At 50.2% G+C, this 21,982-nt stretch overlaps 1 protein-coding gene across 1 annotated transcript; it reads left to right on the plus strand.

Annotated features, from left to right (window-relative positions):
• The first annotated feature begins 13,303 nt into the window (after positions 1-13,303).
• LOC149329112 (uncharacterized) lies at positions 13,304-20,938 on the plus strand. The gene is made up of 3 exons (XM_089560112.1): positions 13,304-13,441; positions 18,477-18,538; positions 20,240-20,938. The coding sequence occupies exons 2-3, from the start codon at positions 18,527-18,529 to the stop codon at positions 20,495-20,497; spliced, it is 270 nt and encodes an 89-aa protein (XP_089416238.1). The 5' UTR covers positions 13,304-13,441; positions 18,477-18,526; the 3' UTR covers positions 20,498-20,938.
• Positions 20,939-21,982: the final 1,044 nt, after the last annotated feature.

Raw genomic sequence — 21,982 nt, forward strand, 5'->3', positions numbered from 1 at the left:
GTCCTGCGTGGAGAAGCTAGCTCTAAAGCCGATCATTGTGTGAGGAAGTAGGTCGCGGTCTTCCGCGCAGTTTTGCAATCGGTTAAGGATGACATACTCCATGAGTTTTCCGATGCAAGACGTGACGGAGATGGGCCACAGATTCTCGATCGAGAGTTTCTTTCCCGGTTTGGGGATAGAGGTCACCCGTGCATGCCTCCATAACTGGGATCTCGCCTTCCCTCCAGTAGGTGTTCATTAGGTCTGTCGGAGCCGCGACAGACTTGGGGTCTAGGTTTCTGAGCGTCTTGTTCGACACTCAGTCCGGTCTCGCCACGGAGGTGGTACGGAGCTGACCCAGAGCAAACCAGACATCGGCATCTACTACTTGTGCGTCCAGTGTCTCATTGGGGAGGCCCTTGTAGGCGAGTAGGCGGTCTGTATGCGACGTGCTCAGGCGCGTTTTTGCAGTTCGGCTAATAGCTCTGCGTCTGTACCCTGATACTGGCGAATTAGTCTCGTGACTTAGTCGCGTTGTGTGTATGTTGTGCGTGTTGGATAGAGCAGGTGGCGGAGCAAAAGCCATATCTTTTTACATCTCATCTTCTCATTCATATTATCACAAATTTGGCCCCATTGTTTTTCTTGCAGTTCTAGTGTGTATGTTTGATTTGGCGATCGAGAGAGAGAGAGAGAGAAAACTTTCTTACAACAGGAATTCGAGGCACGCCCCAGGGTCCCCGCCCGACCCCACTCCACTCAAGTGTTTATGTTCGTGAGGTCCATAACACTGGCAGCCCGGCCGGTGGCGATGGTCTGCACGGCCGGGTACTCCGAGCGCAGCAGGGTCTCCCAGTCCTCCCAGGTCTTCAGGTTCTCTAGGTCCCGCGAGGGGAGGGTCCGCCGGGCAGAGGGAAAAGATGTGTAGGGAAGAAGCGAAGGGTTCTGGGCATAGGGCGCATGCCGGAGAGGGAAGGAGGGATGATAGTGGGCTAGGGTAAGGGGCGAGGGGAGAGTGTGTGTCTGTAATCTGCGCCAGAGTGTTGCGTGTCTGTTATCTAGGGAGGGGTGGGGCGGAGGGTAGAGCTGGCGTGAGGCTCTGTATACCTGGGTATGCTCACTGAATGAGTGCATGCGCTCCTTCGTGAATCCCGCATCCGAGGCCACCTGAGCCCGGTTTAATGAACCTCGGGCTAAAAGGTTGGCGGCCTCAATTCCGGGATTCCCGGAGTGCGCAGGCACCCATATCAGCTCCACTTGGCGGGGCTGGGGTGCATCGGGCGAGTCCAGTATGTCAAAACCAGGGACATGGATTCGGCCTCGAGCAAAATTTAGAATCGCAGTTTTTGAATCACTGAAAATGTACCGGGCTTCCGTGCGGGTGATTGTGAGTGCAATGGCAGCTTCCTTTGCAGCCTCTGGGAGGTGTCGGGAGGGAGAGGTAGTGTGATGAGGACAGATAAAAAGGAGTCCACCACAGCTGCTGTCGCTTCATCACCCGTGCAGGCAGCGTCCACCCATACGGCGTCCGGCTCGGAGCCGTACGCTCGATGGAGTGCCTTCGCACGGGCTCTGCGGCGCTGCTCATGGTGGGACGGGTGCATGTTCCTCGGGAGCGGCCTGATGAAGAGCTCCCGGTGAAGGGATCGTGGCATGGCGAGGAGGGTTGGGTCGTTGGCAGGTATTCTGATTCCGAGGGAGTCCAGGATATACCGACCTGTGTTGGTTTTTGTGAGCCTGATGTATTGGGCCGGTCGGTGGGCCTCCACCAGTTCCCCGATCGTGTTGTGAAGGCCCAAGCCTAGTAATCTGTCTGTGGGTGTGTTGAGAGGACGATGAAGTGCTACTTTGAATGCCTTGCGAATCAAAGCATCCAAAGCGTTTATATCATGTTTGGATAGTTGTAAGTATGGGGTAGTGTACAGCACACGGCTGAGGACAAAGGCATGAATGAGGCGACATAGGTCACGCTCCTTCATGCCTCTATGATGTCCCGAAAGCCTGCGGATGAGGTGCGATATCGCGCCTACAACCTGCTTGAGTTTCTTCAGTGGTGGTGTTTTTGCCATCGTTCTGGATGTGCAGGCCCAATACACGGAGGGTGCCAACCTCAGGTACCGGGTCACCATTCAGTTCAATGGCAATGGGGGAGCGGGGACAGCGGTGGTTCTTAGGACGGATGAGGAGCAGTTCGGACTTCTCTGGGGAGCAAGACACTCTGATGGACCGTGCGTAATTTTGGGTGAGGGTGGCTGCTTCCTGTAAGGTGTTCTCTATGTCGCCGTCACTGCCGTGGGTGGTCCACAGGGTGATATCGTCGGCATAGAGAGTGTTCTTCAGGTGGGGAATAGTTGCCAATTTTCGGGCGAGGGGGATGAGGGTAATGTTACAAAGAAAGGGTGAAGGACGGACCCTTGAGGGGTGCCGATACTCTGAAGCGTGTAGGAGAGGGAAGACAAAGGGCCGAAGAGTATCTCAGCCGTGCGGTCAGTGAGAAATGCTTGAATATAGGCATACGTGCGCACAGCCACATTCAATGGGGATAGGCCAGTCATGATCGCCTGATGTTCAATGCGATCAAAAGCTTTGGAAAGATCCAAAGCTACGACTGCCTTGGTGTGACCTGGAAGAAGCGGGTCAAAAAGGTCGTGTGTGAGTTGCAGCATGGCATCCTGTGCGGATAGATGGGGGCGGAATCCCACCATGCTATGTGGGTAAAGATTGTTGTCCGCCATGTGACTTGTGAGTCTCGCTAACACAACATGCTCGAGGAGCTTCCCGAGGCATGAGGTTAGCGAAATCGGGCGAAGGTTTTGAATGGTAAGAAGTTTGTTGGGCTTGGGTATGAATATTTCCTTCGCGTGGCGCCACGACTGCGGGAGGCTACCCTCCCTCCAGCACTGGTTTATTTATTTATTTATTTAAATACCCTAAAGGCCCAAGTGGGCATTACATAGGGGGGGAGGGCATGAAAACAACACAATACAGATTATTGGCACACAGTAGTTAACACATACAAAGAATAACTAAATACAAATTGCAAGTACACATCACTGAAGTCGCTGAAAGATACATAGGTTGAGCGTATAAGACTTAATGCTTCGACAATACTGAAAATATCACGGTGAATTTTGTAGGCCAAGGTGCGATGAAAGTTTTGTTTGGAAATGTGATAACTCAGTTTCAGAAACTATGTCAGCCGGTAACGAGTTCCAATCTGCCATAGATAATAGTAAGGGTGATGTTTGATATTTCAGTGTTCGTGCGAAGATGGGTTGCACTTTGTGGGAATGATCAGACCGGGATGAAACATGATGGGCAGGGGCGATGCGATCAGCTGTGAACGGGGAGCCATCGTAGTACAAGGAATGAAAAAAGGATAAACGAGAGAACTTGCGTCGAGTGATAAGGTCGGGAATACTGATAGTTTGCTTCAATAATGACACACTTTCATACGGTGAGTATGAAGAAAGGATGAACCTGACAGCTTTATTTTGCACAGACTCAAGACGGTTAATTAATGAAACGCTACTTGGACTCCATATTAACGATGCGTATTCTAAAGCTGACCTTATGAGTGTAGTATACGCGCGAAGCTTTGTCTCGGGGTTTGCAAGATATAGACGACGTTTGATGAGTCCCAGTTTCTTAAATGCTTTGTTTGTGATGTGATTTATGTGGGTGTTCCAGCTTAAATCAGCACTGAGATAAACACCTAGGCACTTAAAACAATCCGTTCTTTCAACTGTATTCTCATTAATTGTGTAGACATTAGAAGGTATATTAGTGCGCGTGGAAAAGGTCATGAACTTTGTTTTTTTTTATATTAATTTCCATCTGCCATAGCTGGCACCATTCATTTAGGCGCACCTAGTCGGTCTGTAGAATAACTGCATCAAGGGGGGTGACTATCCTTCTATAGATCACGCAGTCGTCAGCGAGCAGTCGCACGTTAGATGATATGTTAGATGCTATGTCATTAATGTAAATTAAAAATAGTAATGGCCCTAAAACGGATCCCTGTGGGACTCCCGATATGACTAGCGAACTGCTCGATGAATACTCTTTAATTTTGACGCTTTGGGAGCCATTACGTAGGAATTCTCCGATCCAACGGATGATACCGTGATGCAGCTGTAGGTTGTTAATTTTTTTCATTCTAATTTTCTTCTGAAGTATTTCGTAATCTGGGTGATCGATCGGTCGTCCAGATTACGGAGCATGGAGTTTGTGATTTGGTCTGCACCAGGTGCGGAGTTGGCGCGGAGAATCAGGAGGGCCGCTCTGACTTCCGTCTCCGTGATGTCGGTGTCGAGTGTGGGATTTGCTTTTCCTGTGTAGTGGGGTAGAGGTGTGGGTGCGCCTGGAGAGGTGTACATGGTTTGAAGTGTGTCTAGGAGGGTGTCGGGATCGTCAATGTGTTCGTGTGTGAGGCGTGTCACGTGGTGCTGTGCTGCTGATTTGGTGCGTGTGGGGTCAATGAGGTGTCGGAGGAGTTGCCATGCACGTTTGCTGGACAGGTTTCCGGCGATGCCGTCACATATCTGTCCCCAGTTGGATCGACAGAGCTCCTCAGAGTGCTGTTGGATTTGTGTCTGCAGCGCGGGCAGCCGCTTTTTAAGCGTTCTGTTTTGTTTGTTGCCTTTCCAGCGTTCCAGGATGCTGTGATAAGCCTCCCAGAGGTGGGCTAGGCGTGTGTCAAGGGTCGGTGTTTCGGTTGTAGTTTCAATGTGTCGCGTGTTGTGGTGAACGTCATGCTTGAGTGATTGCACCCATGCATCGATGTCTGCGATGGGAGTGTCTGGGAGGGCGGTGCGTGCAGCGCGAAAGGCATCCCAGTTAATTAGTTCGTGTGTCATATTTGCGTGACGGGGTGGTTTGTATGGGACAGTGATTTGTAAAATGTAATGATCACTGCCCAGTGTATGTTGTGTTCTGTTCCAGGTAACGCCGCGGATACAGCGGCTCAGCGTCAGGTCCGGACTGGTGTCCATGCTGACACTGTTGCCGATCCTCGTAGGCGTCTGAAACGTGTTGTGCACAGTGAGTTAGAGGTTCTGCAGGAGCAGCCAGAGCCTGCGACCTCGATGTGTCGTGGTTGTGTATCCCCAGTCAGTATGCTGACTGTTGAAGTCCCCGCCGATGAGTAGGAGATGTTTCCCTGCTAGATGATGTAGGTCTCGCAGAAGTGATTCTAGCGAGGCCATCGGCTGGGACGGGTTGTGGTATATGTTTGCTATAAATATAGAAGGAAGTGAATGTGTGTGATGTATAAGTTCAGTGATCACGCAGGGCGTCTGAGACGTGATGTGATGAGTTTTGTAGGTGAGGCTGCGGTGGACAAGTGTGGACGCCCTGGGTGTGTTAGTGGTATCTGAATGTGTAGATGTATAACTGGGGAGGGTTGCCCGGTGCGCAGTCTCCTGGAGCAGAAGTATGTGGAGCGTTGGTGTGATGGTGGGAAGGAGAAGTTGCAGAGGCGCGCGCTTTGCCCGGAAGCCGCGGCAGTTCCAAGTTAAAATGGGTAGATAATTAGTGTTCCCCCCCGCCATATTGGATGGTAGGGGGATTGAGGATGCTAGTAAGACGGGTGTCAATTGGTATGGGTTGCTCAGGAAAGGTGGCTTGTGCTTGCGGAGGTAGGATGGGGGTAGTGGAGGGAGTTTGAAGTTGGGTGAACCGATGGGTAAGATTATTTTCCAAGAGTTCCATCATCTTGGTAAGCATAGCGTCCATACGCTGCTCAAGTTTTTCGGTGAGGGAGGCGGCAAGGTGATTGAATTTGGCCTCGAGGCGGGCGTCTAGCTCTTTGAGTTTGTGGTCAAATTTGGCTTCGAGTGCTGCTAATTTAGCGTCTATTTCTGAGGGTACGGGAGGGGGTGTGGCGTCTTTGGTGCGCAGCTTCTTTGCAGGATAAGGGTGCGAGCTAGCTGGTGATCCATAACATATAAATACGAGCGCAAAACAGCAGGACACACGACGAAGAACAAGTACGCACAAGCGCTGACCTCGTATCTGAAAAGGGTCGTCGACAGCGAGCAAGTTGAGCTTGGAAGTCAGTAGCTGTGTTCCTCCACCAAAAGCTCAACTTCCTCGCTGTCGACGACCCTTTTGAGGTACGAGGTCAGCGCTTGTGTGTCCTCGTTGTTCGTCGTGTGTTCTGCTATTTTGCGCTGGTATTTATATGTCTTTGTAGGAGGGGTGTTCGAAGTGTGTGTGGATGGTGAGGTCGGGTTAATGACAAGGGGTGCGGGTTGAGGGGACATGGACGGGGCGGGGGAGCTTAAGAGGGAGGAAAGGCGGCTTACCTCCTCACGCAAGGCCTTGAGTTCCTGGTCTCTCGAATCTGCCTGGGAGGACTGGGGTGGTGGGGGATGACGAGTGGCGTTGCCAGAAACGCGGTCTGCCCAGGTGAGACGCAAGGAGTTGTTGCTGCCATTCTCCCTTGTTCGAGACGATGACCGAGAAGCCGTCGAGCTGCGTCCGTTGCTTGTGCTGAGTTAATCGCAGCGGGAAAGCCGCGATGAAGACAGGGGAGACGGTAATTTACGGCCCCGTGCCTTGCAGTTCCCAGTTCCAGTCAAATGAGGGCCTCCGCAGAGAATGCAGCTGGTGGTGCATGAGGGCCCATCTTTGGGATGGGACTGCCGCAGCGGCGGCACTTATGTGATCTTGGTTGGACGCACACATCCTCCCAGTGACCTCGGACGCGGCAGTTCGTGCAGGCGTCTGTATGCCCTCGATACGGCGTGCATCTGTGGAGGGCTCCTCCATAAAGAACTGCGCGTGCGACAGGTCTTGTGCGGAATGTAATTAAAATAGAACGCGTGGTGCCCATTTGGCGGGCGTCCACGATGAGGGTGTCTGGGTTGCCGGTGATGAGGTCTTGCAGGAGCGCTGTCGGGGTCTCGTTCCAAAAAGCAATGGAGATGACTCCGTGTACCACTCCATCCGGCGGGGCTATGTAAGCTGCGACGGCGAAGTCCTTGCCTTGGTTTCTGATGTTTGTTACGCGAACCAAGGCAAGCGCGTCAGCTTTGAGGGGCGTGCTTACGGTACGGGTATTGTTTCCTGGGCCTGATTTGCGCACGCGTTGGCTCCTAAAGCTGGGACGCCGCTTGGAGGATGGCCTCCCGTAGTTGTCGAGGTGGAAGCAGGCCCAGGTGCAGCCCACCTCGTGATCTAAAAACGATCTTGTAGTCTACAGCAGGAAGCGGCGGCTGCTGCCGCGAACGCTGCGCAGCTGTGCGCGTTGCTTGCAGGTGCGCTGACTTGTCAAGGCATGCATACTTCGGGGGCACCGGTAGCAGAGGCTGCGGCCTCCTGGCGTCGGGTTGTTGAAAGGACGTCCTTGGAGCGGGCAATCACACCAAGAATGTGTGTCCCGTCTCTAGGGTCGCTGTCGTGGGGGTTAAGAACCTCTCTCTGCACCTGCACCTCCATGATGGCGTTGGTGGCGGAAGCGTCCGTCGGAGTAGGCTTAGCTCCCAGCGGAGCGAGGCATAGCTCAGGCGAGGAGGTCACGGAGAGAAGAAAGGGCTGTGTGTGCCCGAAAAATGGCGTAGTCGGGCCAAAAATTGATGCCGTGCAGCGCTCACATTCGCAGAGCAGTGGGTGGTGAAATTTGGGCTGGTGATGCTGGCGATTGGCGAATTCCGCTGTCTGTGCGGAGCCGACGTGGGGTGTGTCAGTACTACACGGCCCCCTAGCGGCCAATCCATGTGCGTCAAATACATCAAACAACAGGCAAACACAAAACTTAAAACGCAGATTTGTAATCAATGGGTGCCCCTCACTTTTAAGCACGGAGCGCATGAAGAGTTTCAAAGCTGGTATTATCAGGACATACAAAATAGCCCAACAGCAGACATGGATAAGAAAGAACACACACGAGTGTTCGCTTGTGCCTGTTCTTTTATTTCGCTGCGTGCTTTCGCGATGTTTTGTGTCATGTGCTACCAACAAGTCCAAACTGCCACTTTATTAGTTATCAAAAAGCTCAGGTCTACCACAATGAGAGAGAGAGAGAGAAAACTTTATTTACACAATAATTCGGGGCACGCCCCAGGGTCCCCGCACGACCCCACTGCACTCAAGTGTTTATGTTCCGAAGGTCCATAACACTGGTAGCACGGCCGGTGGCGATGGTCTGCACGGCCGGGTCCTCCGAGCACAGCAGGGTCTCTCAGTCCTCCCAGGTCTTGAGGTTCTCTAGGTCCCGCGGGCGAAGGTCCGCAGGGCAGAGGGAAATAATGTGGAGGGAAGAGGCGAAGGGCTCTGGGCATAGAATGCATGCCGGAGTGGGGAAGGAGGGATGATAGTGGGCTAGGTTAAGGGGTGAAGGGAGAGTGTGTGTCTGTAGTCTGCGCCAGAGTGTTGCGTGTTTGTTATATAGGGAGGGGTGGGGCGGGGGGTAGAGCTGGCGTAAGGCTCTGTACGCATGGGTCAGCTCACTGAATGAGTGCATGCGCTCCTTCGTGAATCCCCGATCAGAGGCCACCTGAGCCCGGTTTAAAGAACCTCCGGCTAAAAGGTTGGCGGCCTCGTTTCTGGGATTCCCGGAGTGCGCGGGGACCCATATCAGCTCCACTTGGCGGGGCGGGGGTGCATCGGGAGAGTCCAGTATGCCAAAAGCAGGGACATGGACTCGGCCTCGAGCAAAATTTAGAATCGCAGTTTTAGAATCACTTAAAATGTACCGGGCTTCCGTGCGGGTGATAGCAAGTGCGATGGCAGCTTCCTCTGCAGCTTCTGGGGAGGTGTCTGGAGGGAGAGGTAGTGTGAGGAGGGCGGAAAAAGAGGAGTCCACCACAGCTGCAGTCGCTTCATCACCTGTGCAGGCAGCGTCCACCCATACGGCGTCCGGCTCGGGGCCGTACGCTCGATGGAGTGCCTTCGCACGGGCTCTGCGGCGCTGCTCATGGTGGGACGGGTGCATATTCCTCGGGAGCGGCCTGATGAGGAGCTCTCGGTGAAGGAATCGTGGGATGGCGGGGAGGGTTGGGTCGTTGGCCGGTATTTTGATTCCCAGGGTGTCCAGGATATACCGACCTTTGGAGTTTTGTGTGAGCCTGATGTATTGGGCCTGTCGGTGGGCCTCCACCAGTTTCCTGATCGTATTGTGGAGGCCCAGGCCTAGTAATCTGTCTGTGGGTGTGTGGAGGGGAAGGTGAAGTGCTACCTTGAATGCCTTGCGAATAAAAGCATCCAAAGCGTTTATGTCATGTTTGGATAGTGGTATGGGGTAGTGTACAGCACACGGCTGATGACAAAGGCATGAATGAGGCGACATAGGTCACGCTCCTTCATGCCTCTATGATGTCCCGAAACCCTGCGGATGAGGTGCGATATCGCGCCTGCAACCTGCTTGAGTTTCTTGAGGGTGGCGGTGTTTTTGCCATCGTTCTGGATGTGCAGGCCAATACACGGAGGGTGCCAACCTGAGGTACCGGGTCACCATTGAGTTCAATGGCAATGGGGGAGCGGGGGCAGCAGTGGTTCTTAGGCCGGATGAGGAAGAGTTCGGACTTCTCTGGGGAGCAAGACAGTCCGATGGTCCGTGCGTAATTTTGGGTGAGGGTGGCTGCTTCCTGTAAGGTGTTCTCTATGTCTCCGTCACTGCCGTGAGTGGTCCACAGGGTGATATCGTCGGCATAAAGAGTGTGCTTCAGGTGGGGAATAGTGGCCAATTTTCGGGCGAGGGGTATGAGGGTAATGTTAAAGAGAAAGGGGGAAAGGACGGACCCTTGAGGGGTGCCGATACTCTGAAGAGTGTAGGAGGGGGAAGACAGAGGGCCGAAGTGTATCTCAGCTGTGCGGTCAGTGAGGAATGCTTGAATGTAGGCATACGTGCGCGCACCCTCATTCAAGGGGGATAGAGCAGTCATGAGAATAATATCGGCCCAACCACATATGCGGGAATTTGAAGTAAAAACCAAAAAACTTTAGCAAGAAAATGATCTCAAAAACCAAACTACTGAAAAACTGAAGCAACAAAACGAATTTCTCGTGTTTAGAAAAAATTTTATTTACATATGTACACATGCAAAGGTTACCAGATACATTCACATTTACAAGAACACTTGACATTAGGCATGTAAGGCGAGCCAATTAAAGAGGTACCATAAACATTTCTAAGTAACTAACAGGAATGGGCGATGTAAAATAGGAATGCATGTATACCTATTGAAAGAAGAGCGAAAAGGCAATAATTAGACATTGAAACATTGAAAAGGAGACCTTAGCGCCAGTTTGGCCTAAAAAACAAGACAAGACGACCGTTATTTACAGAAATAAATGGGCATGACCATTGCCGGAGAAACTCTTCCTCACCCAAGAAAAAGAGTTCCTCGGACAAAAAACTGATCAGCTCCCGTCGGAGACGGCCGAGAATTGGCCACAGCGCGGCGTCGAAATCCACTAGCGACCGCGGAGCATCGACTGCGCCATAAACTAAAAAGACCTGCAACTATTAACAGGCGCGCAAAATGGCCGCTGGGGAAGCGGCCGCGGAAGTCGAAGCACGAAATGCCCTGCCCACGAAATCCCGCATGTACCGCGCGCCAAAAGACACGCGCTACAACACAGGTGACTGTAGCGTGGCGGTTAGATTCCGGCAGCGGGCAATTCGGACAGGTACTGGAGCGTAACACACCCCACCGCTCTAACCGATCACAAGTCGGGAGCACTGCCCAGCCAAGTTTCCAGACAAAGCCACGTAGATGATCTGGGAGAGGTGTCGACGCTAAACGCGCCCACTGAACGTGGCGCATAGGTGAGCGGCGAGACGCCGGCACAACAGGTAACAATAGCGTGCCCATAATGTCCACCACATGGTCTGCAATGATGTTGACAGCAGGTGCTACTGCTCTTAAATGCCTGTAAAAGGCCACTGATGAAGCATAGAAAGCGGTAGGTTGCTATGACTGGGGTCCATGATTAACTGGGGCCGCCGGATCCAAAAAGCGTAAAGGGCCCAAAAAGTACCGAGTCAGGATTCGCGCCGGAGACGCGTTTCCTAGCAGGATGCGCAAAATACTCTTCAACGCTAACAGCGAGGCCGTGAAGGACAAATTTGGAAAGGCTAACCCTCCTCTCTCCAGTGGTTGTCCAAGAACAGCACGGGCCACAAGCTCGGTTCCGCCTGACCAAAAGAACAAAAAAACTGTAGTCTGCACTCGCCTTATGACACGGAGGGGTGGTTTAACAGTGTAGCAGAGGTACCAGAAGGCACCGAGCATGACGGACTGAACCAGGTAGCGCTTCTCAAGCAGAGGCAAATCGAATGTCTGCGCCCTTCGCACAGGAGCTGTAGTGTCTGCGACGACCGAAGACCACACACCATTCCATATTCCAGCACAGTCGTAGGTCACACCTAAAATGCGCATCCGCGCGCACCACTGCAAAGGTATTGAAGATGTAATACGAGTCTGGGTAGACCCCACAAGAAAGTAACTACTCTTCGATTAATTAAGAGCAGCCCCAGACAAGGAGGCGTACTCACGGAAAACATTTAAAGTTTCAAGCAGGCTGCGTTCATCAGCTAAGTACAGAGTGATGTCATCTGCATAAGCAGTGACGCGTACCGCTTTGCTCCCTGGTAAAGCCAGACCTCTAATAAGGGAGTGGCGATTGACTGCCAAGAGGAAAGGCTCTAATGCTAAGACAAACAAAATGGGGGAGAGCGGACAACCTTGACGGACGCCGCGGCGAACATCAAATGCGGTACTTTCCCGGCCATCGAGAAACAGAGTGCTTGAGATATCTCTGTACATCTCTTTAATGAGAAGCACGACAGAAGGTGGGAAGCCGAAAGCATCCAGCATCCCGTAAATGTACTCGTGCTCTAAGAAGTCGAACGCCTTTTACTGATCAAGGGAAACAAGAAGACCCTGTGCGCGCCGTCGTAAAGTATACGCTAGGATGTCTCGCCTTACAGAAGATAAACTATGTATTTCACGGGCTGGGATGGAGCAAACCTGGTGGCAGGAAATAAGTGACGGGAGGAGAGCTCGTAGACGATGAACGAGTAATTTTGCTACTACATACTTTGTAATCTGAATTTAGCAGTGTGATAGGGCGCCAATCTGCCGGACATGTCGACATAGGAGACTTTTTAGGAATAAGGACAATGCGGCCTCTTTTGAATGATTCAGGAAATACGTGCTGAGTAAAGCATATATTTAATACTTCCGAGAAAATAGGGCCCACACTATCCCAAAATTCTAAGCCTCGCTTCATGGAGTCCAACGCCTCCTTGATTTCATCTGTTTTTGGCACAGCCACAAGGCCGTCATGGAGTTCAGTGGAAACCTGCGGCAAGCCTGCTAAAAATGGGGCTGCGGAAACGACACAAAGAGAAATTTATTTTGTACAAACCAAACAAATAATTCAGTACACACATATATACACTGGGGAGCCTGCTCCGAACAAAAGATCATACAGTGAGACAAATTACTCTTTTGGGGTTGAACATAGTCCAATTCACAAAGTATCAGAAAGGCACAGTGTGGTGCCTACACAAAAGGGGGGGGGGGGGGAGAACCCATCGCAAGGCAGCAAACAGCTACAAAACAGTAAAAATTCGAAGAAACTCAACGCAACATGTGCTAGAAAAGAAGGGGGGGTATCAATTTCCCCGGTCCCAACACCAGACCCTCAACCAGGGTCTACAAAACCAAACGAGTGCGATGAAATTCATATCGCTGAAGGAACCTACGGTAGTTAGATGCCAGACAGAACAATTAGCTATTTAAGAACGGACGGAATAATGTCGGATTAATCCTGCAGATTGCAGCGCAAGTTTGTTTTTTTCGAAAAAATGATGTGGTTGGAGTTTGCGTTAGCATGGCGGGAGTGAATTACCATAGAAGCTTTACTAGAGTCCCCTCATCGGCTAAAAAAAAAAAACGCAGTAAAATTGTGGAAAACTGCTGCGACGAAAGCGCCACCATGACGACTGTCATGTTCAAGGGTAAATAAATTGGTTTTTGAGGAAAGGAAAGGGGGCAGTATCTGTCTCATATATCTCGGTGGACACCTGAACCAGACTGTAAGGGAAGGGAGGAAAGTGGGAGTGAAAGAAGTAAGAGGTGCCGTAGAATGGATGGATGGAAACAACTTTATTACAAAAAAAAATCTTCCGGGGTGGTCCCCTACTGGTTCAGGAGTCCACGGGCTTGTGCTTCACGTAAAGCCCGATCTACCAGCCATTTCTGGCCATTGGGCGCTCCACCTAGAAGACTGAAGGCCCCCGCGTCGCCTCCTCGCACAAGCGTCTACGTCACCAAGCTCAGATCCTCACTCGGATGGAACGCTAGCCTTGTGGCGGGAGCGGACGCATGTCGGACCGCCTCCCGCATTGTGGGCTAATTTTACCAGGTTAAAACGGACGTGGCCTAACAATTTTTGGTGTGCGAGGAAAGCAAGATATCCGACGCATCTGGATACCAACTTCAAAACGGTAGGCCAATTTTGCGACTTTTTATCGAGTTGTAAAGTTCGCCAGCGACCCGCGGCAGCTAAGCCTAACGAGACGAAGGCCTCCGCTAGACCTCGGCGCTTGCGCCGAGACAGAAGCCGACGGAGGGATGCTCGCTAGCCCAAGCGGGAGCGGAAACGCTCCCAAGGGCGTGCAAAGCGAGGATTCACAGTGCGAGGATTCTCACATGGAAGACGAAGTTTCTGAGGACGAAAGTTCTACCGAAACGTGCCGGGAACGCGCGAGCGACGCCAACACGGACGCGGAGGAAAACGACAACGATGGCGCGGATAACTGGACGCCAGTTATGCGGGCCAGGGCGCGACGACGAGAAAAGCTCAAACAAGCAAAAGAAGAAAACAAAGCCAGAGCGGAAGCCAGGAGGCTACAGACGCCAGTCGGACGGGACGCAGCGGCCAATTTGGAGAAGACAGGCGGCAAGGCGCCATCGCGGAGGGTACCACCGCTACCTAAGACCGACGTGAAAGTCATTATAAGACCTAAGAAAGGGCTGCAACTGAAACAGTTTCCACAGTTTCTATCTCGAAAGCAATCCAGGCGGCTACCGGCCACCACTCAGCATGCGGAGGAGAGAACTTCATTACCAGAATCCGACCTGGATCCAACATAATCATCACAAGCACGCCATCTGAAGAGACGGCAAGTCATGCATTACATTTTGAGTGCAGCAGCAAACACCCTTTTAAACAACTTGTGCAAAGCAGCAAACGACAAGTTAGCAAATGACAAGTTGTTTGCCGCAACGGCAAAGCGAAAAATTCAAACTGTTAAAAGTTGAGGTGACATTTATGCAGTTTTGTTTACACGGTATGGTTTGTAAAAAAAAAATACCTTTTTCTCTCATCAATGTCAAATGAAATGCCCTTCATCCTACCTACATTCTCAAGATGGTTTCTCGTGTTCTAATCTGTTTCTGTTCTGTGTCACGAAAAACTGTGCACGCCTGGTTTTGCAGGCTTGAAGCAATAGTATGTGCCAAAGCAGTGAAGTGTATTCGCAGAAAAGTTACTCTACCAACTTTTTTCTGACACTGACGTGCATCACATTTATGTGCACTTTTACCAAAATGTATTCTTGTACACCGAGAAGACTGTCAAGCTGTGTATAATAAACGACCCTGTATTGCTGCTGAGCAGAAATGAGTGTCATTTTATGAGTGTTCATTTCTTCCACCTTGAACTCTTGACATTGTAGTTTCGTGTAATGTCAAATTTTGCCATTTTCATAACATCCCTGATAGGGCTTTTGAAACTGTAAACAAAAGACATCTGAAAGTGTTAACTATATTATAATCGTGGCGGTAGGTTGAAAAGTGAATAGCTTATACTTACGTGACAAAGAGGTGATCCCCAACAGTGATGATAAAATTTTAATCTATCGCATCCAATCAGTCAGAAAACTGTTTCTTACATGTGTAAGCATGCAAAACGCCTGCTTAAGGCACGAGGCTACAAACCGTGGCGATTTTTCCCGTCCAAGCTTCGTACATAACTGTAGATACGGCATTTTAGTCAGTTCCTACGTGTAAAAAGAGCCAGCGAATTTAGTTTTATTTTGCGGCAACGCGCCGCTTACGTGCAGTATCGGGCAAGGTGAAGCCCACTTTCAGGACGATCTGACCTGCGTGACGTCACGCCGCCGTGTGGGGGCCTTAAGTCTTCTAGGTGGTGTTGGCTGAGCGGTCCGTAAAGCAGCCTCCCAGGAAGAATGAGTGGGATTGGGGATGGGGGTTACTGCCTTTGGGGAAGGACATTCCCAAAGGTACTGGAAAAGTGTGGATCTGGGGACGCCACAGGTCTTACAATCAAGAGGAACGGTGGGGTGGAAGCATAAGAGACGGTGGGGTGAAACAAAACAGCCTGTCTGTAATTGTCGCCATGTGGCGCTGGATAAGGGCGACAATGTACTGATGGGTGGTGGCAGTGTCATGCAGCTGAATTTGTAAAATGTGGTGATTTGGTGATATGTAGAGAGGACCGATGGGGCTTCTTGTGCAGGGTTGGGTGCCAGATCATCCGGGGTCCGGGAGGAGATTTCTAGGGCCAGCTCATGAACGCGCTCATTATCGGGGATCGAGGCATGCCCAGGGACCCACGACAGAGTAACCGTTCGGTCGAGAGAGATGGCCGTGGTAAGAATACGGTGTGTTGCCGGCGTCGCCACACCCTTTAGGTAGTGGCGGTGCGCGGCCTGGGAATCTGTGCAAATTTCGGTTAGGTATGTTTGTGTCAATGGTGGAGTGGGCCAGAGCAAGTGCGATGGCGGCTCCTTCCGCCTCTGCAGGCGAACTAGTTCGGATAGTGGCGGCGGCCCCCACTGTGCTGTCTTCATAGGCTGCAACTGCCGTGAAATATCCTCCTTTAGAATTTTGTGCCGCGTCGACATGAAGGATATCCGTAGTGGAGGTCTCCGGAATAATTTCGATCACTGGGGGATCTTTAACGTGCACTGCCATAGCACAGCACACAGGCTCCTTTTGCGTTCCGCCTGTATCGAAACGCGGCCACCGCGTACGGGTTCAAACCCAGATACTCCGTCTCGTTAGACGAGCGCCTTAACCACTTAGCCACCGCGGCGGGTGTTCGCCGGCACTGATATGCGTTTTGGAAGAGCCGTATTCTTGTGACTTTGGCTGGCATTGAGCGCAAATTATAAGTGGAAAAGGCAATTGACAGACAGAACCTGTTAGCATTGTGACCAGCGCGGCGTTCCTACAGAGCGAATTAGCGAAAAAACGATGGGCGTGAGAGGAACTTGCCGCTCCTTTGCGGCAGGTTTGTCTATTACTGAAAGCTTTAGGAAAACATGATAATTTGTGCTCTATTGCATACTGAAGAACAAATTTTTGTCACGCCTACCACCTTGTTTTTAATACAGGCCGATTGCTTTGAACAACAGAGCACAAGCAAATCATGCCACCGTGCACTCAAGTCAGAAGAAACGGAGATTCCATGAAACAGAACTAGAGTACGACTTGTGAGTGTATATTGTAGAATAAATGTGCAAAATATGCTCGCCTTCTTCCACAAGTGACAGTATTCAGCGTTAGTGGTCATCACCATTTAAAGTACCATAGATAGCGCTTATTGCCGCCCACGGCAATTCGAGAATCATTATCCCGGACTCCCGAAAAGCATGTCATCATTACTTGGCAGGGGAGATCTCCCCCTTAGCTGCTTGCATTCTAAGACGGACTGCCACTGATCCAACACCGAAAAGAATCATTTGGGCTCCTGGCCACCAGGGCTTACGAGGTAATGAGGCCGCTGACGCGGCTGCCCGAGCGCTTATTCACCGGGCTCCTCATCCCTGCTCTTCTGGCTCGGAGACTAACCAGCCGCTGCTGCGATTTAGGGAAATAATAACGCATTATAGCGACAACCACCGCCTTTTCCCGGCCCCTGCAAAGGGGCTGAGTAAGACGGAGGAGCGAACTTTAAGGCGCCTGCAGACAGGTACTCTACTCTGCCCTGCAATCATAAAACATTACGATCCTAACACGGATGGGCGATGCCCGCACTGTTGGGAGACCTGTGATATGTTCTACATGGTGTGGGCATGTACTCAAAATCTCCAGCTCCCCCTTCCCCTACCCCTTCCCGAGAGGCATGGGAGACTGCCCTCCTCAACTGCTCCTCGCTTGAGTCCCAAAGGGCTCTGGTGAAACGGGCGAGAGACGGGGCCTCGTCATGCGGTGTCCCGGACTAGGGACGCCGACCATGCAGCGGGGCCACTCTGTGGCGCCGAAACTCTATTTCATGAAATAAAAGTTTTCACCACCACCATGATAGTTGCGGCGAGTGACGAGGGGTAGAGAAGGTCACGTGGCATGCGCCCAATTAAGTTACGTGCATTGCTGGAGTCATGGTTCTTTCACCACAGGCGCACGATTTTAGAATCGCGCGTAGAATTACCAAAGCTTGTGGAGCCATTGCGCTTAGGGTGGTCGCATTTTATTTAATTTAGAAAACTGAGATGCCTGTTGGCATTGGCCTAGTACAAATCTCAAATTCATTTTAAGCGCCTACCTGTAATAGTTAAAAAGTTAGCCATAAGAACTTAGTTTTCTTCCTGACTAGTTAACATGTTTCTCCTTTATCACGTCTACCAACAGTGATGTTACTACGCCGAATCGTGCGTGTAATTGTCAAAGCTTGTGAAGCCTTAGCGTCTAGGGGTGATCGCATTTTTGTATTGATAAATAATGGATACGGTTATTGGTATGAAAGTTAGCCCGGAGAGCTTAGTTCTCCAACCTACTAGTTAAACTGATTAACCATTTAGTAATGTCCAGGAACGATAATGTTACTCTGCCGCCAAAGCAGTCTTTACGTCCCAGAAACGTAGTTTTTGAATTAAATGGCGCGCTTGCCTGAAGCACCTGCTATATCATTTGTACTACTTTTTTTTTTAGTGCGGCCACTGTTACTACCTCTGCTGCCACTAATAACCATGTTGCTTGTTATAAGTGCGCCATGCTTTCTTATGAGCTCCGTCGCATTATTTCCAGCGTATCCGTCAGAAAAATTGCCTACACAACGGGAGCAGTTACTACAGTGTACGCGTCGACGCTGCTGAAAGCGTCACAGAGCCGACGGTCAAGGTTCATTTGGTGGCTAGATTTACTAGACTCCTGATATGGCTTCTCGCGAAGCGACCCAGGCCTAGGATTCAGCGATCGTCGGAGAGTAAACTTCAACCATCTCAGAGTGGACGTTCTCTTCTAGTGCCCACGAGTGACAGCTAACACGAAAAGTGAAAACCCGCTCTCCTGAGCCGCGATTTTTTGTTTTTCCTCGCTTTTGGAGCGCATGGAACGCGCCGTGTTAAGCGAACCATGTCGAGTCGCTCTGGGTAAACGTTCGGGGCTTTTGCAGACTCCGTAAAGCGGTATGTGTCACTATTACAAGGGTATATAAACCTGCTTGCTTTGTGACCTGTTATCCGCCACTGGATTGGCTTGCTTGGGCGAGAGAGTATATAAACTCTGTTGCAGGCTTCTGTGAACTGTACAGTGCACCTTGATCAAGTCGGCATCAGTTCGCCATGAAGACCATCGTGAGTATCCGCAATTGTGCCCCATGTGCGGGGACGCCAGCAGAGGATCTCTACGACCGGCATCTGCTGTTAAGTGCGAATTGCTTCAAGCTACCCTTTGGATTTCAGCGTTGAAAGGGCAGCGGTGCCGCTTACCGTATGCCTTGAGCTACACATAGTACAGTTGATGCCAATAATAGGGCCGAATTGCGAACTGTGTTCGCATGTGATTCTCGAATACTGTTCTAGCGTGATAGCACTTTAGACTGTGCGGGCAATAATTAGCTGGCAAAAGCGCTCTATGTTGCACATACGTGACAACGTAGTTTTCATTGTGTGTCTTCTGAAGTGGTGTAGTGCTGACGAAAGCGGTGACGATAAATGTAAGACGGTTCAAGTGTACACTTAATTCTAGTACCTCTGATGTTCTGCGAGGTTGTTACCGCGTTAGTGCTTAGTATTTTCTGATCTACAGGAACTTTCAGCTACCTAATATATAAATCTTGTTTGCGTCTTTTCACCGATGCCAGTGTGATTTACCGCGCGTCCTCTGACGACCATCATGTGTTCCAATACGGCCATTACATTATTTCTCCTTGGTTTGATAAATGCGATATCACGCTAAACTTCTCCCAGTGCAAAGCAACTGCTTTCATCCTATGACGTTAAATCTCTGCACTCATATTTTTTTATTACTGAACCTCTGACAAAGGCGACATCCTCGACAAAGGCGACCACGGGTAATTTTGTGCCACAATTATCTCGTCTTAGGTCCGTAAAATTGTAAGCGAACTAGCACGAACATCTCAGACTAAATAAACACGAAAGTGCAAAAGAAACAGGATCGGAGCTTCTAGGTCCGTGATAGGAACCCGTTCCTACCAAAACCTATATTATCTACCAGCTGATATCAGTAAATTTGATGGCTCGGGCAACCTTGTTGCAGCAAAAACTGCATATCTGTGGTCAGCGAACGGCATCGTCAGCGCACACTGCACTCACCTATCCTGCATTCAGCCTTCCCTGCACTCCTATATGCACAGCGCGCCTCCATCCTCAAAACGCGTGATTGGTTAGTGCACTGGGATAGCCGGACACACCAAGCAAAAAGCACTCATTAAAGCCTACCCTTGGCGCTAACGCGACTTTATAGAACACAAAAGCAACGGACATACTCTACATGCTATCCAGAGTTGCTGATCATTCTGACTGCTGTCAGCCTTTGGCAACCACCCCAGGAATCGCTAAAATTAGCATTACCGTGAATTTTATTTTGTATTCTTCAAGCGTTCCAGAATACCATAGCTGTATCAAAATTTTTCAAATAATAATGATTAGATGAGCTACTCAGTGTATTAACGCGAGGTGCGTTTGTCATCTTCCGAACGGGTCTTAGAAAACCAAATTACACTTCTTGCAAGGTGCTACCGTAATGTCACATAGAGAAATCGCAGTAATGTATTCTCACGATGTTATTTTCATCTGGCAACACTGTCGCTCGACGAAAGTGGTGTCATCCGTTCAAGCTCAGACAATTTTGGCCTCTAGCTGTCTGCCTAGCCCTCTGTTGCACAAACGCCGCCTTTTACGTGCACTGAACGTCATAGCTTATAAGACTTGAAACCATATGTTCATTTCTTAGGACCTTGTCCTAGATTGCCATAATTTTGAGTGTATATATGCATATATAGAACTCAACTAAGGCTTCCCCATTTTTTTCAGCTGTGTGCCCTCTTCGTCCTCTGTGCTTTGGCTGCGGTTAACGCTGGCTACCACGGAGGCTACGGCTACGGCCATGGCGGCTACAGCCATGCCATCACTCACCATTACGATAACCAGAGAGCGCACTACGGATACGGAGGACACGGCGGTTATGGCGGCTACGGAGGCTACGGCGGCTACGGAGGTCACGGTGGCTACGGGGGCTACGGCCGCGGCTATGGTGGATATGGTGGCTACGGGCACGGGTTCTACGGTTAGGTTTTCGCACTTATGAACGAAATCGTATGCACGGATGTGCCACAACTGCTGGCGTGAAAAAAAAAAGCATTGACACTTTCCTCTGCTCGTGTCCTCGGTTCAACGGTCAGCGCCTTCTACTGTGAACTGCCCTAAGCCGGCTGGGAAACGGAGCCTTTACTGCGTCTTAAATCCTAGGATGCTGGCTCTACAGATCGTTGGACCATAGATCGATGCAGCTACCGCTGCAGTAACCGTACTGAATAGGACGCAGAGACTGCCCCGTTCCATTCTGTGCACTCTCTGCTTTGTTACCTTTTGTCTCTTTATGCCTCTCTTACCTTTTAGGGTAGCAGACCAGGCCTAGCCTGGTTAACTACTCTGCTACTTCCTAATCTGCTACCTCTGCTTTCTCCTGTACAAGTGAAGTGACTGTGCAAAATAAAAAGAGTCCTTTGGTAATGAACTTTTGAAAATGATTGCTTTTTTTTTAAGTGCGCGGGAGTCTGTAAGCCTAACTGTATGAGATACTTTTTATGAGTGAACAGAGCCGGAATCGTCGTTGTCATCGTCATCCGACGACGTCCGCTGTAGGATGTAGTTATAATTGACAACCGAAAACTTCAAAGCTCCCCCCCCCCCCCCCCCCCCTCTTGAAGAAAAATAATGCTCCTTCAGTGAACAACAAAATGGGCGTCGTGAAAGCAATAGTGGCGCCATCGCTAGTCTTATGAATCAGGCAGGCCTGACAGTGAACGGACTTATAGAGAAAGGTGGTGGAACATGATACAACCTTCGTCAATGCTCCTTCATGCTGGGAAATTTTCTAAATTTTTGTACTCCACTCTTTTCTGCATATTGCCGTCATTTCAAGACTGTAGTCCGCTCCCGGCAGTAGTTCATAGGTCTCCGTTCGTCCTGGAACAATGTTTTTGCTATATTGCCCGCTACGAGTACACTGTTCCTAAGGGCCACGTGGAGGATTGAATTAATTGCATCTTTCCGCAGAAAGGCGCTTTGCGGTCACGTTCTCCTTTTAGGAGACATCACAACTCTTTTACTACGGGCGTATGCTTCATTAGGTTTCTTGCTGCGGTGAAAAATGTCCAACAGTACATGCATTATAAAGGCCAGGTACTACCTATGGGGTGCCACATGCATTATTTTCTGCTTAAAAGACAGGTCGGGAGAACAAAAAGCTTCGAAACCAAAAATACCAATAAATGCCTGTAAGCTCATATAAAACTACATCGCTGCGTGACGGGGCTGAAGCACAGTGAATGAAACCATTAAAAATACATCACTATAGTGTCGTGTTAGACAGGACATATGATAGGGAATCTTAAAAAAAAAGTTCGGCATTGTCCGCGCTTGTTGGTGGTCTACAAATCACGAGATTGTTTTTGAAACATCCACAAACAGTGAATTGTATACCGAAACTGATCATTCCATAAACAGAAAACAAAAGCAACTGTGATTTCAGCTTCATCAGAGGTTTCTGTTTGC

Source organism: Amblyomma mixtum, chromosome 9, assembly GCF_055824585.1.
Source record: "Amblyomma mixtum isolate Tamu chromosome 9, ASM5582458v1, whole genome shotgun sequence".
Classification (NCBI taxonomy): Eukaryota; Metazoa; Arthropoda; class Arachnida; order Ixodida; family Ixodidae; genus Amblyomma; species Amblyomma mixtum.